The sequence below is a fragment of the Spermophilus citellus genome (genome assembly GCF_964194105.1).
Source record: "Spermophilus citellus genome assembly, chromosome: 3".
In the NCBI taxonomy this organism is placed as follows: Eukaryota; Metazoa; Chordata; class Mammalia; order Rodentia; family Sciuridae; genus Spermophilus; species Spermophilus citellus.
Genome location: NC_138184.1, coordinates 132791079 through 132810516, shown reverse-complemented (window position 1 = coordinate 132810516; position 19438 = coordinate 132791079). Strand labels below are relative to the sequence as shown.

Sequence of the window (19438 nt, the reverse complement as noted above, 5' to 3'; positions counted from 1 at the left end):
GCTTGCTTAATGTTGAGCTAATCATGGGATGCGGCCTTTCTCTAGCTAATGTTGGGTTAGTTCAGCAAGATATTGTGATGTATTTCAGCTTTAAGAAAATATTGCTGCTGCTAATTCTGTCAATACTTACACTGCTAGTAATATTTATAGGTAAAATTTTGAGTATTGTGCTATTTTCATGTATTATATTAATCTTTATAATCCTCTAAGGTAGGTATTATTATCCTTCTCACCATTTTACAGAGGAGGAAGCAGGCTCAAAGAGGTTAAGAAACTTGCCCAAGAATACAAATCTAGTAAAGGGTGGAGCCAGCTCTCAAAATTAAGAAAGAGAAATTCTGAAAATATTCTATAGCATCCTCCTGCACAACAGAAAATCCTTATCACTGACTAAAACAATATTAGTATCGGAAGCATATATAGAATGAGTTATTATCTGATGGAGGGAAACTGCATTGTTTCAGAATCAGAGTAGCTGTGCTTTTGAACCTTCACATTCTCATGACTCTTATAATATCTCTAGGATTGATTCTGAGAGAGAGAAGGGGAGAAAATGGTTCATTTACTTCTTTCTTGATAGGTTTCTAGACCCTAAGTAATTTTTAACATGATGGGTTATATTAAAAATAAGACTAGCAAGGAAAAAAATAAATAAAAATAAGACTAATCTTATGTGTCTTTAAATAAAATTAACATATTTTGTATGAACAAACATGGGCTTTGGATTTCAAATTATAGCTCTTCCACTTATCAGGTTGGGCTTACTGTATTTCTGTGAAGTTGTTATATTTAGCATCATTAGATTTTATTGAGGGTTGGGGTGGAGCACTTGGCCTCGCATGTGTGAGGCACTGGGTTTGATTGTCAGCACCATATAAAAAAATAAATAAATAAAACAAAATTTAAAAAGATTTTATTGAACTATGTTTGGATAGGCTTTAGGATGATTTTTTAATAAAAAAGGTGAAAAGAGCCTGTCATCTGACATGGTGAGGAACTGAATCATTCACTATTAAATTGAGTTTTTCATATTTTTTTTTGCTTATCAGAATGTGTTAGTAGTCTCAAAACTTTGACTCTCCTCCCTGTTAAATAATTTTTTTATAACTTTTAATTTGGAAACTTTCCATCTCTACCAAAAAAACAAAACAAAACAAAAAACAAGAACAATACAATGAGCATTCATATCCTTTACCTAGATTCACCAGTTGTTATTATTTGGATACATTTGCATCATCACTCTATATAAATTTTTCCCTGAACTAGTTAAATATTGTTTTGTGGAGGTGACACTTCATTTGTAAATATTATATATCTGTAAGAACTAAGACTTTTACGTACTTAAAATACTATTATAAAACATAAGAAATTTCACATTATAATAGCTAATAGTCCATATTTAGATTTCCCTAGTGGCCCAATAATTTTTATTGACTTTTTTAAAAAAATTAAACTGATTCAGACTTCACACATTGTATTTAGTTGGTGTGTCCTTAGGACTTTTATTGTGTCATTCTTTGAAAACCCCAAGCTAGCTGTTTCATAAAACATTCCACAATCTGGATTTGATTGCTTTCCCATGATTAGAATTAGCTTAATGTTTTTTCAGGGGGAGAATTCTGTCTAGCCAGCTGTGGTAACACACACCTGTAATCTCAGCATTTTGGGAAGCTGAGGCAGGAAGATCTCAAGTTTGAGGTTAGCCTCAGAAACTTAGAAAGACCATGTCTCAAAAAATAAAAAGTACTGGGCATGTGGCTCAATTGTTAAGCACCCCTGGATTCAATCCCCCACTATCCTCCAAACAATAAAGAATATTATCTGCATGGTGATATGTGCTTTCTCTTGTATCACATTAAGAGGAATATATTATTTTATCCCATTATTAGTTAATTCTAATTTTAATCACTTTAGTTTGTGCTCATGAGAGAATTCTGCTAAAACTATATTGAGGATATTTTCTGTTGATATCTAAACTTTTAAAATTAAGGGTTTAAATAGTTATAAAAGATATAATTTTTGATATGAGCAGTTATATTAGTCTTTCCCTGAACTAGCAAATGTATCCAGTAGGATCTAAATATGGTAACATTCAGTGATCACTTAGAAAATGTTCCACAGTTAGACATTGTTCCTTTTTCATCTTGAAATTCCATTACTTCTGTAGGTTTTTATTATAATGTAACATGCATTACATTAATTACCCTATATATATACATCTCATACGTAAGTTAAAAAAAAAAAGGGAAAAAATCAGTGAAATCTAATGAAGGTGTACCTGTTGATTACTATTATTCTACAGTGAGATACAGTTCCACTTCATTATTGTTTTTATTTATTTATTTATTTATTTATTTATTTATTTATTTATTTATTTATTTATTTATTTATGTTGCTTGAGATCAATCCCAGGGCCTCATGGATGTGCTCTACCACTGAGCTATAGCCCCAGCCTTATTTTTTATTCTTAGGAATACTCTTAATAAGTAAGTATTTGAGAGTAGAAGGAGCTCTTCATAATTATATTACTGTCTTTGAATTTCTTCCATGTTATGTATCCAAAATTTTTAATCAAGTGATTTTCAATAACTTTAAGACATCAATTTAAAGTTTTTTTCCTTCAATTTTCTTGATAGTAAAGAATTGGAAACCATGTTAACTATGAAAGGATTTCTTAACCAGTCATTTAAGTATTCAGTTTTCATTGGCTTTGTCTTTTTTTGTTTTGATACCTGGGATTGAACCCAGGGGCATATAACCGCTAAGCCACATCCCCAGTCCCCTCTTTTTTTAAAAAATTTGAAACAGTGTCTCACTAAGTTATTTAGGGCCTCACTAATTGTGCCTACTGTGTGAGGAGCATATTCCAAGTGCTTACCTATAGCTTTGAAATTGGAATCCTTCTGCCTCAGCTTCTGGGGTTACAGGCATGGAACCTGGCTATCCATATTTATTAAATGACTTTTTGTAATACTTGTTAACTTTTTCTTATGAATTGTAATTAATGTTAAATCACCTAAAGCACTTAAATTTTATCACAGCATACCCGACTGCATTTTTTTAAATTAAAAATAGATATGTTAGTACATATTTGAGGGACATTCTGTAAACCAGTAATATGGAATGTATTTTGTTAGATAAATTAGTAAAGCAGTCAGGTTGAAATTATAATGGCATTGATTTAATATTTAAATAACAAAGTTATGCAAGCACAGAGCATTTTATTTTGTAATTCGATGCAAGAGTAGCAAAAAATATAAATTATGAGTTAAGGACTATGAAGAAAAGCATGGGTATTCCTTTGATAAACAATTTTTTCAGAATAATCAAATGAGAGTGGAGTATTAAATAAATCAGAAAAAAACTCCATTAGTTGTTTTATAAGGTGAAATATGATTATCATTGGAATAAATATTTCATGATATGATCTGATGAAAATAGTTTTAACCTCCCTTGTTGAATGATGGTCAGTTGATATCAAACATGAATATTGTGCCTACTGTGTGAGGGGCATATTCAAGTGTTTACCTATATTAACATATACTGCCTCTACCCCCATAGAGTGGGTAGTGTTGTTAATACTGTTTTTAAAGGTAAGGAAACTGAGGCACAAAGGCCAAGTTACTTGCAAGCCTGAATTTCAACCAAACTTCTTCCATTTAGTTTTTGGAAAATATTTCTGGTCTATCTAAAAGAATCAACATTGCTAACCTTATTATTTTAGCTGTTTGTAGGGTAATGTTTATCTGGCCTAGAGTCAAGTGTTGAGATAACCCTTAAAGAAACTCTGAAGTTTAAATTGTGGGAGGAAACACCCTTTTTATGGATTACTTTGCTCTGCTCTTATGAGGTTCTCCTGTAAGAGCACTGCATTTCTTGACCATCACGATGTAAGAGGGGATATCACTTCATTTACCCATTCTGTAGAACTATAATATATCTGAATTCAGAGTATCCCAGTAGAGGCTAAGGCTTACATGCCACACACACACACACACACACACACACACACACACACAGAGAGAGAGAGAGAGAGAGAAAGAGAAAAAGGAAAGTCTTTGGAGGATTTGTAATACCTTAAAGCTTCATACCAATATTTCAAATTGTACCTTTGTTTGTTACTCCAGGAGGTTTTTACACGCTGAGGCAATGCACCATAGTAAGATGGCTGAGAGGTATGCCTTTGTTTTGTTTTCAGACCTCAGGTGCATAGACTTGGTTTAATCATAATCCTTGTGTCACTCATCATTGGTCCATGCATGGCTCTCTTTTATTTTTTAATTAGTTATTTTAAATAATGTTAATAAGCAGCCATGAACCTACCAAACAAAAGCTAGAACTTTGAAAATAACCTATTTTAATCATATCATAACCCTTCTTCCCACTTATCCCCTTGCCTTCCTCCACCTGAGGTAACCATCATCCCTGTTTTTTTTTTTGTTGTTGTTGTTGTTTGTTTGTTTTTTTCGGTATATACTTTTTGTTGCCATCTGTATGTACTCATAAATTATATTTTAAAATTTTAGTTTTTTTTAATTTTATAAAAGGTGTCATGCTATCTGTAATCTTTTGGAAATGACCTTTTTTTACTAATATTTTATTGTATTGCTAAGATTCAACCACAGTGTTGCATATGCCTTTATTTTATAACACAAGTAATTGCAAAAGAGGAGGTGTGAAAAAATTTGCTTGAACATGCAGGCAATTTTCAAAGTTCAGTCTTAGGAAAAAAGACATGTGGATAAAACAATTTCAGGTGTAGCCCTTTGGAAAGGCTTCATGTGCTCCTCGAGGTAAAACATCCAGGTTGAGGACTTACAGGTATATATCACCAGGTAGGGTTGCTTAAAGAAATTTATAGATATTCTGGGCAAGTTTACTAACCTTTCCAAGCCTCAATTTTCTTATCTTTAAAATAAATAAAATAGTAATGTTTGCACAGGATTTTTTGTTAGGGTAATAAGAAAACATTTATAAATCACATATTTATGTCTTTCTTTAAGCAAAATTATTCTGTAGTGATAATACTTTTTATGAAATTACATTCAGGTCATCATTTCAAAATTGTGGGTGATTTTGATAGTTAACTAGTTATTCAGAACTCTGTTGATGAGTGATGACCTTCTCAGTGCCTGAAGTACCTATTTTTGAAATTCATCTGTAGCATCAGGATAATTTCAGAGCATTTTATTATCAAGAAATAAAAGCTTTTCCTAGGAAGTTTTCCCACAAATGTCATATTCTAGCCTGTATTTTTTTTTATCTTGTATCTAATTTCTGCAAATCGCATGTTTCTGCCTCCTTCATGTCCTATTCAGTGTAAGATATATATGATAAGAATTGCCTATAAAAATGTTGCACCAAGGATAATGTTAGCCTACTTTTATGAATATATATTCTTCATTCAAAATTTTTATAAGTGATTATTTATTGATTATTTACAAGACAAAGAAAAATTGTTCATCTATAAAGGAAAGCCCTGAAGGACATGGGGCAAAGATGATTTTTATTGGAGGAGTTTTACAAAGTCCACATATGAAGTCTTCAAGAATGATTTGGGGGCTTGGGATATAGCTTTGGTGCTACATAGTAATGTTAGCATATTTTTTTTATTAAGAAATACCATTCATGGGCTGGGGTTGTGGCTCGGTGATAGAGTGCTTGCCTGGCATGTGTGAGGCATTGGGTTCGATTCTCAGCACCACATATAAATAAATAAAAGATCCATTGACAACTTAAAAAAAATACTATTCACAATTTAATACTCATATATATTTTCAGCCTTCCTTTATGGCAAGATTGTCATGAGTTATGGAGTAAAAAGCGAAGAAGACAGAAGCAGATGGGCATGACTGATGATGTTTCCACAATTAAAGCCCCCAGAAAGGACTTGTCTTTGGGCTTAGATGACAGCAGAACCAACACACCCCAGGGTGTGTTGCCATCTACACAACTGAAATCTCAGGGCAACTCAAATGTAGCACCTGGTCAGTAATATTTTACATGGGTTGATTTTCTTCATATTATTTTATGGCTAATGTTGATTATATTACTCTGCTGTCAAAGCATCTGACTAAAAAGATGAAAATTAAGGTTTATTCATGGAACTTGATGTTTCCTTATTGTTTGTTTGTGCCAGTATAGAAGTTTCATTGCTTCTTGGCAACCACAGTTTTTAGCAATCTCAAGGTAAGATAATTTCTAAAGAAATATCAACTTATTTATGATTGGTGGTTGGTCAGATTTCTCTTTTTCCCTTTTTCCCTAGTGCAGGACTCAGTACATCTTTTACTAACACTATTCTCCGGGAAGCTCAGCGCTCAATGTCTGTGGATACTTATGGAATAGGAAGAAGAAGATAGGAAAGACAGCCAAAAATCATAATGGGAACTCTTTCATGCCATTTATAATGTCCTCAGGTCACTCAATGATATATATTTGTTACATCATAGAATTTCAGATATTTGTGCCAGAAATAAAATGATAAAGAAAGATATTTTATAGCCACTTATTTTGGTAAAAATTTAGATTTCTTCCTCTGACTCAGTCTGTCATAGAAGTAACCTTCTTCATGGAAAGTTAGCTATTTCAGTGTTCTCAAAAGTGGTGTTAAAATCACCTCATTTAGTGAATAACCTGTAAAAATGAAACATACTTTCTCATTTGTTTCAAGAATCCAGAAACATTTAGCTTCAGTTTAATTGTTTTTAACAAAGGCAAAGTTGATATAAATAAGTGTGTGTGTGTGTGTGTGTGTGTGTGTGTGTGTGTAAGTAGTGATTTGTTAAACCTGGAAAAAATAGACCAGCACTTATTGAGATGAGTAATTAGTTAATTAAAAGAGATCTATGGATCATATTGAACTTTTGAACTTTTGGTGGTTGAGTATAAATATAGAGTAGATTAGTTGAGAAAGCTTGAGAAAGATTACCATTAATGCTTGCCCATATAATCTACAAGCTTAACCTTGTCCTTGGTTAAACCACACCTGAGACTTTAAAAACCAAAGCAATGGTTATTTGTTGTTCCGACATATTCCTTCTTGAAATAGTGAAGTTTCCTTCAACATGAGAATATTTGATACATATATAACTTTAGGAGACACATCTGTTTTATACAGTGAGGGTTAATCTATATCAAGTTCAGTATTATTTTGCTTTTTTAAAAAATATGTAAAATATGAAGGCAAAAGAGAACAGTAATTGTTTATATTAATATATGTTATGTTTTATATACTGTATTACTCTAAGAGGATTTGAGAATCTCAGGTAATAGTTGTCTTATTTTCATGACTGTCAGGAGGAGAGTAGGAGCAAACCTAGAAGAATAGAGGGTAGTTTACTTTAGCTGGTAAAAAATGAACTGCCTTCTGAGCTTATTTTATACTTTACTTAGCTCTGAATTATTTTACAACTCTACTTATGGTGGAGAGTTTTAATATTTTTCTTTTACTTTTTTGATAGTTTTAAAAACACATTTATATTAAAAAGTGAGAATTTGGGCCTGGGGTAGTTCAGTGGTTGAGCACTTGCCTCGAATACATGAGGCACTGGGTTTGATCCTCAACCCCACATAACTAAATAAATAAATAAAACAAAGATTAAAAATATTAAAAAAGCAAGAATTTTCTTTCTGCTTCATTTCCTTTATCATCAGTGGATTGAAATAAGAAAATGCTTCTATTCCAAAAGAGATGCTTCTGTGAGAGAGTGTTTCCCTGAGTTCACATGGAGATTATTTATGCTAATAAGAAAAATAAAAAGGTGTCTGGGGCTGTGGCTCAGTGGTAGCTCACTTGCCTGGCATGGTGAGGCACTGGGTTCAATTATCAGTGCCACATGTAAATAAATAAAATAAAGATCTATCAACAACTAAAAAAAAAAAAAATTAAAAAAAAAAAAAAAGAAAAGGAGGAAAACTGGCCCTTGGGGTATAGCAAACTAACATGGTTCTTTATGAATGCTCGTGGATCATAAGAAGAATTTGCTCAAGTTTGTTTTGAATTAACCTAAATATAATACTAAGAAGTAATAAAAAGTATCTCAAAATACATAAGTGATATAAAAAGATAGTAATATGAATGGCATTAATCATCATCCTTTCATCTTCTTAGAGTCTCTTGTCTATGAGTCTGACATCTGTGGTAATGGAAATTGCTTATCAGTATCATCTGACCACTATGTATAGTGTAATATGCATTTGAGCCTTGTTGTTAAATGTGATTCATGTAAGCTTGCACAAGAACCTATGTCAACCATCCCAAATCTAAACTGAAAATTGGAAAGAACAATTGAATCTGTTATACTGGTGATGAGTTAATGCTATTAATACATATAATAAGCATGTTTCTGAAAGCATTCCTAACTTATTGAAAGTAAAAACAGATTTTTTTTCAGAGTTGGTAATACATCCTAATTTGAATTTACTTCAAAGATAAGGTTAGATTCTTGAGTAATAAACTTTATTTTAGAGAAGAAATAGGTGTATTAGTTTAAGAGCTCAGATTCTGGAATCAGACAGAGTTGAGATATAATTTCTGCAGCTTATAAATTCTATGACCTTAGACACTAAGTTACATAGTCTGTTTAGGTCAGTTTCTTTTTCAATAAAATGAGGCTAATATGAGAGCCTGCCTTGTAAGGTGGTTGTGAAGAATAAAGGATATAAAATGCTAAGAAAGTATCTGACACTCTGTTAGCTATCATCATTATTCATTTTCCATTCACAAAGTGATATTTCCTGGTTAAATCTTTAGAGTGGGATTCTATTGATAGTTTTGATTTTTCTTTTGAAGTATTTACTTCTTTTGAAGTATTTACTCTTAAAGATTACTTATTGAAAATTGACTGCAGTTCTCTTTTGTTCTAATTTATGTTCCAGTTACATCTTACATGTCATGATAGGGAACTAGATTGAGGTGCCCTTTTCACAGTGTTTTTGAAGTACTCTCCCTTAAATGTATATTTTAATATGGTAACATGGAACCATTTGGAGGGTGGGAGAAGCTGTGGATTATGGCAGTTCTAATTAATACAAATTTTGTCTTTAGTAATAACAGGCCCTGGACAGCAGTTAAACCACAGTGAATTGGCAATTCTACTAAACCTACTACAGTCTAAAACAAGTGTTAATATGGCTGATTTTGTCCAAGTATTGAACATTAAGGTAAACTCTGAGACTCAACAGCAGCTAAATAAAATAAACCTTCCTGCTGGAATTTTGGCAACAGGTGAAAAACAGACAGATCCATCAACACCACAGCAGGAGCCTTCGAAACCATTGGGAGGAATTCAGCCTTCTCAGACCGTCCAGCCTAAAGTGGAGACTGATGCTGCTCAGGCGGCTGTGCAGAGTGCATTTGCAGTTCTGTTGACTCAGTTAATAAAGGCTCAACAGTCAAAACAGAAAGATGTGCTACTAGAAGAAAGGGAAAATGGATCAGGACATGAAGCATCATTACAACTCAGGCCACCTCCAGAACCTAGCACACCGGTATCGGGTGAGTGTATAGATACCTGACCTACTTATTAACATAGCTGTATTCATATTGTTTTCTCGATGTTGCTGATTTGCTATAATGCAGATTGTTAAGTGACGTTGCTAAGAGATGGTCTGAAAATTCTGGGTCACTGGTGATAGGTTGGTTTCCTAGTTTGTTTATTCCCAAAAAGAAATTCTTTAACAAATTATCCAGGTGTGACATAATTCATTATGAATGCTATAGACTTTTGAAGGTCAGCCTAAGGTTAAAAGATAATCTTTTATTCCAAATACAAAAGAATGTGTGATCAAGGCATAAACTTTATTCATACTATTATCCTGTACTTAAATGATAGTAGGCAACATTACTTGTAAACTTATAAACTTTTCTCCTTTTCATTCAGTGTTTTTCCAGAGATAGAACATCTAATCATCTTTAGGACCACCCATAGGAAACATCATCTATTTTGAATATTCAGTTGTCTAGCTTTTGACTCTCTTTTTGTTTTGTTTCACTTAGGACAAGATGATCTCATTCAGCACCAAGATAGGAGGATTTTGGAGTTAACACCAGAACCAGACCGGCCTCGGATTCTGCCTCCTGATCAACGTCCTCCTGAGCCTCCTGAACCACCACCAGTCACTGAGGAAGATCTCGATTATCGGACAGAAAACCAGCATGTACCTACCACTAGTTCCTCATTAACTGACCCTCATGCTGGAGTGAAAGCAGCCCTGTTACAGCTGCTTGCTCAGCACCAGCCCCAGGATGATCCCAAAAGAGAAGGTGGTATTGATTATCCAGCAGCAGACACTTATGTGCCCACTTCAGACTACAAGGACAGCTTTGGATCCTCTTCTTTCTCTTCTGCTCCTTATGTTAGCAACGATGGTCTAGGAAGTAGTTCTGCTCCACCATTGGAACGACGTAGCTTCATTGGAAACTCAGATATTCAGTCTTTGGATAACTACAGTACTGCTTCATCTCATTCTGGTGGTCCACCTCAGCCTTCTGCCTTTTCTGAGTCATTTCCCAGTTCAGTAGCTGGATATGGAGACATTTACCTCAATGCTGGTCCCATGTTATTTAGTGGAGACAAGGACCATAGATTTGAATATAGCCATGGTCCTATTGCAGTCCTGGCAAATAGCAGTGACCCTTCTACAGGGTCAGAGAGTACTCATCCTTTGCCAGCAAAGATGCACAACTATAACTATGGTGGTAATTTACAGGAAAATCCAGGAGGCCCCAGCCTCATGCATGGACAGACCTGGACCTCTCCTGCCCAAGGGCCTGGATATTCACAAGGATACAGAGGACACATTAGCACATCAGCTGGCAGAGGTCGAGGGAGAGGGTTACCATTTTGAGTATCTGTTTTTCCTCAGGCACATCATTTTTATCTGGAAAGACTTTTCTAGCTGCAATTTAAGGCAGCAATCCAAGAGACTTGAATAATATTAATTCAACAACAGCTTTATTTTTATGTGGAAAAGGGTCTTGCATACAATAGTTAAAAAAAAAAAAGAAAAAAAACTTTGCTTAAATTCATGCTGTTCTTAAAACTAGATCTATTGATTATACATCTTCACAATTCTAGTTAACAATTTTATTTTGTATTCTTGCAGTTTTAAGTGGATGCTAATCTTAGGGACATAAGCCTTTTATGACCCTCTTGCAGATCTTCTGAACTATGCACATTTGTGCTTTTTTTGTAAGTTTGGACCAACTTTTATGTAACAAACAACCCCTTCCTGCCCCCCTCCAGTTTTACAACAATCAGAAAGGGCACTGATTTATTTGGTATTTTTCTTTTTACAAAGCTACCTTTAGTCAAAGGTCACTGTCAGTCTTTGCACCTGCTTTCAGTGTTATTGTGAAAGGTGTACTTTGTGCTCATTTCAGAAAATAAAACACAACCTTTCTCTTGATGCAACAGTTTTATAAAAGAAAATGGTCAACGTTATTTTTGTTTGTTTTGCAGATTATCATAGCCTAGCAAAATGCATTCAAATGAAATAGTGGGTTTTATATGAAAAATATGGGGTGGGGAGGGTTAAGTAAGTGCCTTAACTGGTGAGCTTAAGGTCTGAAAAGGTAGTTAACCTTTACACCCATTTGTCTTTTAAAGGGAATCAATGCATTGCACTGAAGAGGCAGCAAGCTCTCAAGTTTTGGGTGGCTGCCTATTCAGTCCCTGTGAGGTCCATTCCCTCTGCCTGTCACACTTCATTTTCTGCCTGTCTTTGGGCCATGTTATCTTTCACTACCACCTTCTCTTGGTAGGGGAGTGAGAGCAAAGAAAGGGAGTAGACCTGCTGTCAGTACCTTTTGTTACTTCTGAGAAGTTCTAAAAAGTTTTGTTATAAATGGTTGAAGGTAACAGCTAAATGAGAATTTTAAGATACCGTTTTCTTTCAGGCTGCCATATTATCCCTATTTTCATTTGGAGTTTAGAAGCAAGAATTAATAATATAATTTGCATAAATGTATTAAAATGTTCATGGGAGGAGGGGTGGCAAACACCATATTTTTTAAGTTATGCAGTTGCCATTTTAAGAAAAAGTCAACTCGTTAACTAGAAATATTGCCTAGATTGAATTTATCGAAGCAAAAAGAAATAGAGAAGACTTCTTATCTTCCTTCCTCTCACCTTCTATAAAGTTTATTATGACTTCTGCCAGACATACAGAATCTTAGTTCATTTTAACATTTTTTTTCTTTTATTGAAGGTAACAAAGAAAGATGGAATAATTGTTATTTAAACCGTAATGTTTTTGGGTCTCTCGTTTTGTGCGCGTCTGTGCGCACGCACGTGCGCAAGCACACGCTTATAATAATTTTGGAAAGGAACCAAAGGTAACTAACAAGTGTTTCCATCATCATTATATGGAAAAACAGACTCTGGAAATCAAAAGTTGTGCCAATTAACCATTTTGTTTTAATTGTTTAATCTTTTGATTGGAGTCTTAAATTGGAACAACTGTTACAGAATGAAAAATGCTCCAGTTCTAAAGCCAGTTAACCCTGTGCTCTCTGACTTGTGAACCTGCATTTCAAAACAGGATGTGGGAAACATAGTTTGGTAACAGTAAGCATATTTTAAAGAAGCTAATTTACATTTTACTATTATAAAATGAATTGATGTCAGTTGACCATTTTATTTTTTGGTGGAATTTTTGTTGTTTGGGAGAAAAAAATGAAAGAAAAATTATTTTGCTTTTATTTGAATATTGGAGTACTAACAACTTATAATAAAACTACGTTACAGGAAGTGAAGAAATATTTTGAAATTTAGCAAAATAGCTACAGTATTCAAGTCTCTGAAATTTTAATATGGTGAGTCTTAGAGCTTTAGACTTTCCTATAAGTGACAGTATCTAAGTTATTCTTAATAGTCACACTTAATAATTCTGCTGGCCATAAGCAGCTAACCCAAAATTGAAGATATTTATGTGACATGAATAGCCTGTGTTTTAAAAATTAAATATTTTATATAAAAGTGAACTGTGTTTGGATAGTTTTTCGTAGTTTTTCTAATTAAGCATTTCAGTTACTTTCTTATCCTGGGAGAGTGGCTGGGAGGACAGAGATATTGTTGGCTTTGAAATGGAAATTTTGAACTACACTTTCTAACATTATTCTAAGACAGCATTGCTATGAGACACACCAATATCTTATGTGCCACTTAGAAGAAAAAATGTTGCCATTTAAAACACAACACTGAGATGCCATGAAGTGTAAGATAAGCAATCCCAGATGTAAGATTGTTATTATATGAAACAATGTGTCATATAATTGATGAAATATGATGTAAAAAACCCTAATGCCAGCCCTCCATAATATTCATACCTCAATTCAGTGAATTTGGATTAATAAATAGAGCATGGTTGGGAAGTTACCGATTCTTTAGGTTATTTCTCCTACAGTAGTAATCAATGAGCATTGCATAAAATCTGAGGAATATAAAATATTGCTTAAGTGTTTTGGGAAGAAGCAGGTGAGATTGTAAGTAATTTAAAAATAGGATGTGACCTAGGAAAATAAGAAAATATCTTTTTTCATACAAAATTCCCTAGGTATTTCTTGGCATGGCAGATTTTTTCTGCAGGCAACTCAGTGTGTAGTCCAAGTCTTCAATTCATTATCTGTTGGAGACTTGAAATTTTAAGTTACTTTATGTAAGGCTAAGTTTATTGATTAGAATAAGTTGTGGAATGTGATTTACGATAACACATTAGCTATGATTCAGTGTTTTATTCTGTCAACAAATATATACTTGGTTCCTGTCATACGCTACCAAGTTAAATCATATTTCTAGTAGGCTGCCAGTACCATTTAAAAAAATGTCTGGAGAAGCTAGTGGTATTTGTTACTCCCAGTTATATCTAAATTGTACCTAAGTGAGTACAAGAAATGGAATTTTGAGTTGTCTTTGTAAAATTTCAACTCGAAATTTGAATAAAGTCTGGTATGGAAAAGTCTCTGAACAGATTTTAAGTTGAGTCTGGCCAATTCATGATGGCCCAATTTGTAGGAAATATCAAGATTTTTTGAGAAAAATTAAAAGAGGATGGATTAAATATTTCCAAACCAAAATGCTTAGTACTTCTAAGTTAAGGTTTTGATTTATTTGCTATGAGTGTAATCTAATACTGATTGGTTACTTACCCCCTAGGTTTGTTGTTTTAAATAAAGCTGAAATATAAGTTTTGATTATATATCTACTAATTTTCAAGGCTACTGTTTTTGATACTTTAAAAATATGAACAGCTTTTACCAGTAACCAAAAATTATATGGTAAGTCTCCAGCTAAGCAAAATGAGGCTGAAAGGGTTTTCCAGGACCTTTTTCTGACAACTGGGGTGACAGAGCTTGTTCCTCTAAGCCACATCTACATTATTTCTTTTAATTCAGAAAAAAAATAGGAAAATTTCAATTTTGGAAAACTTAATTAGAAACCTATATACGTGGACTGTATATATATATAGAGACAGTCTTCAAAAGAAGAAGTTCTGTGCTTCTATTTATATATTAAAAAAAGACTATACTTGTGTACCTAATTAGGTACATAAGTACCTAATACTTATGTGCCTAATCAAAGATTAAGTACTTATGTACTTAATCTTTGATTAAGAGTGTTTTGTATTTATAGATGGAAGATTGTTGTCAGCAAGCTTGCAAACATATCTTTTTAAATCCTTTGATGGTTTTATAATTTCAAGTGACTTTATAAGGGGAATAATAAGGGCTTGTCATTTACCAAAGACATTTTCCATATTCCTGATATGATGGGGTTTGGCGGGTGGGGTGTGGTCTTTGTTTTTGAGGTACTGGGGATTGAACCTAGAAGGCACTCTACCACTAGCCCTTTTTATTTTTATTTTGAGATAAGAGACTTGCTAAGTTTCTCAGGCTGGCCTCGAACGTGTAGTCCTTGTGTCTCAGTCTCCTGAGTTGCTGGGATTACAGGCCTTCACCACCACACCTGGATTCCAGTTAACTGTCTTAAATTGTTTCTAGTTTTTACTAATAATAAAAGCTGTTTATAGGCTGGGAACGTAACTAAGTGGTAGAGTGCTTGCCTGGCATTCTTGTGGCCCTGGGTTTGAACTCCAGAACCACCAAAAAAAAAAAAAAAAAAAAAAGCTATAATTAATAAGCTATCAGTCATGAAATCTAATTGAAAATGTGGAAACCAAAACTTTGATCATAATGGAAAGAACTTCTTTAAATTGTAGAGACTAACAAATTTAGTGGGTTTTAACTTCTTTTCATAGAACAAGAATTTTCTAACTGTATTCAAATGAGACTGTAGTGATTATAGAGTATTACCCTTTAAACTTTTCCCCAATTTTAAGTTAATTGTTGTAAAGGTATTGTACTCTTTTACAAGACCTTTTAGTAAAGTCTTGTAACTTAAATCTACACTATTAATATAAGCCACTTGTTATTTTTTGGAAAAAAAACTATTTGATAGTCTATAAATTGCTTAAGAATTCCATCCACCCTTCCCCCACCTTTTTAGTCTTATTCTCTCTTTACTTATATCCAGAACATAATCTTAAAATAATCTTTTATGGTAATGATGATCAATAATCTTTTATGGTAATGATGATCACTTGTAATCCACTGAGCCATGTTTCATTTGTTTGGGGTTTTTTGACAAAGCTAAAAGCCTGAAACAATTTTCTCTCATCTTTTATCCCTGTGTATATATGTATGTATTAAAAAATAGGAACAAAATGCAGAGATAACCATTAATATTTTCCCTTTGATGGATGTACATAAATACATGTTTATTCCCCCTTAGAATAATGGGACTATATTGCTCATAACTTTGTAATTTGGTTTTTTTTTTCAATTTATAATATATTGTGGACATCTTTCTATGTCAGCCAATTAAACTACCTATCTTCTTTTTAATGGTCATAAGTTATTCCTTTATAGGACCATAACTTAGCAATTACTTATTCCCATACAAAACTTTTATGTTACAAATAATGTGAAAGTACACATATTCGAGCATTCATAATTTCCTCAGAGTAGCTATGTTATAGCACTTAAAAAATGTTTGCTTAGGTTTAATCTAATCTCAGGAAAAGCTTAACAGCTTTATATTCTTATTCCTTCTCATTCAGTGATGGTTACCTACATTGGGTATTCAAAATTTAGATCTTTTTTAGTTTGACGATGAATCATCTTGTTAAATCTGTATTTCTTTGAATATTAGTAAGATTCACTATTTCACTTGATATCCGGGTCTTTGTTATTAACCATTCATATGTTTAATTATTAGCTTTTCTCTTTTGTTCTGAAGATCTCTTTCTATAAGAGCCCTTTATGAATTATATACCTAAAAGCCTGGTTGTTATTGGAAAATATTTTTTACATTTAATGTAGTGAGGTCCATTAATCTTTTGGTTGGTCTTTGAAAAAAGCTTTCCTAAGATTAGTTAAATATTTTTTAAAATATTATTTTTTAGTTGTAGTTTGATATGATACCTTTATTTTATTTATTTTTATGTGGTGATGAGGATGGAACCCAGCCTTTCAGGTCCTAGGTGAGCGCTCTACAGCTGAGTCACAACCTCAGTCCGAGATTATTTAAATATTCACAGAAGTTTTATTTTAGTTCTTCTCTGGCTTTCTACTTTTACTTTAAAAAAAATTCTTTTTGGTTCTTTTTAGTTGGACACAGTACTTTTATTTTGTTTATTTTTATGTGGTGCTAAGGATCGAACCCAGGGTCTCGAATGTGCTAGGCAATCGCTTTACCGCTTAGCCGCAACCCCAGTCCCTCTATTTCTACTTTTAATTTTCAACCATTTAGAATTTAGTTAGATGTTGCAAGGTAAGGATTCAGTTTTATTTTTTTTTATTATTATTATTATTTTTTAAATATTTATTTTTTAGTTATCGGCAGATACAACATCATTGTTTGTATGTGGTGCTGAGGATCGAACCCGGGCCGCATGCATGCCAGACGAGCGCACTACCGCTTGAGCCACATCCCCAGCCCCAAGGATTCAGTTTTATACCTTTTTTTTTTTTTTTGAGTTGTTGTGCTAATCGTGCCAATAACATTTTATTTATTTATTATTTTTATTTTTTGAACTGGGGATTGAATCTAGGGATGCTTTACCAGTGAGTCACATTCCCAGACTTTCTTACATTTTATTTTGAGACAGGGTCTCCCTAAGTTGCTTAGGGCCTTGCTGAGACTGGCTTTGAACTTGGAAGTCAAGGATCTTATACAAAAGGCACTCAGTGTATGGTAGCTAGGACAGCAGCTATACACAGTATATAAGAAAGTGTAAAGCATATTATACTTTCCCTAGTTTGAAAATATCATCAAGGTCTTATTTGATTGTATTCCTTGGCTTTCTGTTGTATACCACCCTGATCTTTCTCTTCTTTTTTACAAGTACTACACTTGTATCCTTTAGTGGGGCAGAGGGGAGGCACCAGGGATAGAACCCAGGGGAGCCATATCACCAGCCCTTTTAAGATATTTTATTTAGAGATACAGTCTCACTAAATTGCTTAAGCCCTTGGTAAATTGCTGAGGCTGGCTTTGAACTTGCAATCTTCCTATCTCAGCCTCCAGAGCCTCTGGGAGTACAGGCATGCACTACCACATGCACTATGCATCTGGTGTGTGATGTGTGTGTGTGTGTGTGTTTAATTAGTATTCTAATTCCCGGGACAATCAGTAGCATATGCAGACAATTTGTTGTAGGACAGAAATATTAAAAGTAGTTTTGTTTCCTTTTTTAAGTTTTCTATACTGCCTATTTATTTTTCCATGTGAGTTTCAAAATCATTTACATCACGTTACCTGAGTTTTAATTGAAAGCACGTTAGATATTTAAGTTTATGGGGATTATTTCATTGAGAGCATATAATAATTTTATGCCCCTCATTATATAAGTTGTAAAATTTATTATAGTTCTGGTGTCTTCAAAATATTTTTCTTGTTCCTAGATATGGATTCTGCATGAGTACTGCAGTATTTTAAGCTAGTCATTGCTTATATAGGAAAGCTATCCTGTTTTTGCTTTTGAAATTGGCCACATTCCTCACTCATGTTTTCTAACATTTTTTAGTTCATTAGAGTATAATGAGCATTCTAATTATTTTCTGAATGTCTAATTTTTCATGTTTGACCCTTATGTATAATAAAGTATATATCAGAAATAAAAGTTTAGATCTTTTTCCTGAAACTTATTTGACAGGATTAGATGTTAATTTTTTTAAATACTGACAGGTTTATGTGGATTTTTCCTTTGATCTATTGATGATACCAATTATATTGATAGAATTAAATTGTACATTTAAAATGTTCCTGTATTGACTAAGCATGAATTTAGGATTTTGTATCTAAGTTTATTTATATGAGATTAGTCTGGTTTTGATTAACAGGTTATGACAGATTGGCAGAATACATTGGAAAATTTTATTTCGAATATATGTCCTGAGGGTTGTGGCTGTGGCTCAGTGGTAGTGCACTTGTCTGGCATATGTGAGTCACTGAGTCTGATCCTCAGCACCACATTAAAACAAATAAATAAATAAGATATTGTGTCCCTTCTACAACTAAAAAAAATTAAAATAAGAATGTCCTGAGAAAGTGTTAATTGAAGTGAAGCAGTTTTACTTTTTGTTTTTGTTTTTTTTTAGTTGGATACAATACTTAATTTAATACTCCTTTTAGGTGGATACAATATCTTTTATTTTTATGTGGTGCTGAGGATGGAACCCAGTGCCTCACATGTGTGAGGCAAGTGTTCTACCACTGAGCTACAGCCCTGATGTTTTAAAATATTTTTAAAAAATATTTTAGTTGTCAATGGACCTTTATTTAATTTATTTATATGCAGTGCTAAGAATCAAACTCAGTTCCTGACACATGCTAGGCAAGCACTCCACCACTGAGTCATCACCCCAGCCCCTAAAATGTTTTTATTGGAACATTATAGTTACACAAAAAGGTGTGTCCATTTTGAAATAATAATACACACATGGAATATAATTTACTACACTTTAGGCCCCAATACTTTTCTCTTCTTCAGGCCCCATTCACCTTCCTACACTGCTCTTCCTTTCACGTATTTACTTAATTTATAGATATATATAAATGTGGAACACACTGTGGTATGTGCATATATGCATAATTTTGTCACTTTTATTCCTCAGTTCCTTTCTTTTCTCATCCCTCCTTTCAGCTCCCTTCCTCTTCCTCAGTGATGGCCTTGTTTTCTTGAGATCTGTGCCCACCTCCCCATTCCCTTTTGTTCCCCCTTACTTCAGTTTGAGCTCTTTTACTTATAACCAGATACTTCTGGCTCTTTTCTAGAAGGTAAATCTTTCACACCTTTTCTGTTTTCTTAGGTGTTCTTGTTCTGTTCAGGGTTGTGGTTTTAGTAAATAATGGTAACTCCTTTTTCTGGAAAT

The 19438-nt window shown here is 33.4% G+C and overlaps 1 protein-coding gene across 4 annotated transcripts in view; it reads left to right on the top strand.

Moving 5' to 3' along the window:
• CDK13 (cyclin dependent kinase 13) overlaps positions 1-12988 on the top strand; it is a 102646-nt gene extending 89658 nt beyond the window's left edge. The window contains exons 12-15 of one of the 4 annotated variants that reach the window (XM_081284955.1): positions 4128-4175; positions 5782-5987; positions 9230-9499; positions 10001-12988. In XM_081284955.1, coding sequence (XP_081141081.1) covers positions 4128-4175; positions 5782-5987; positions 9230-9499; positions 10001-10851 — 1375 coding nt within the window. In that variant the 3' untranslated portion in view covers positions 10852-12988. Of the gene's footprint in view, positions 1-4127; positions 4176-5781; positions 5988-9049; positions 9500-10000 lie in introns of all 4 variants that reach the window. The other 3 variants (XM_081284953.1, XM_081284956.1, XM_081284954.1) reach the window with 3 other exon arrangements.
• The last annotated feature ends 6450 nt before the right edge of the window (positions 12989-19438 follow it).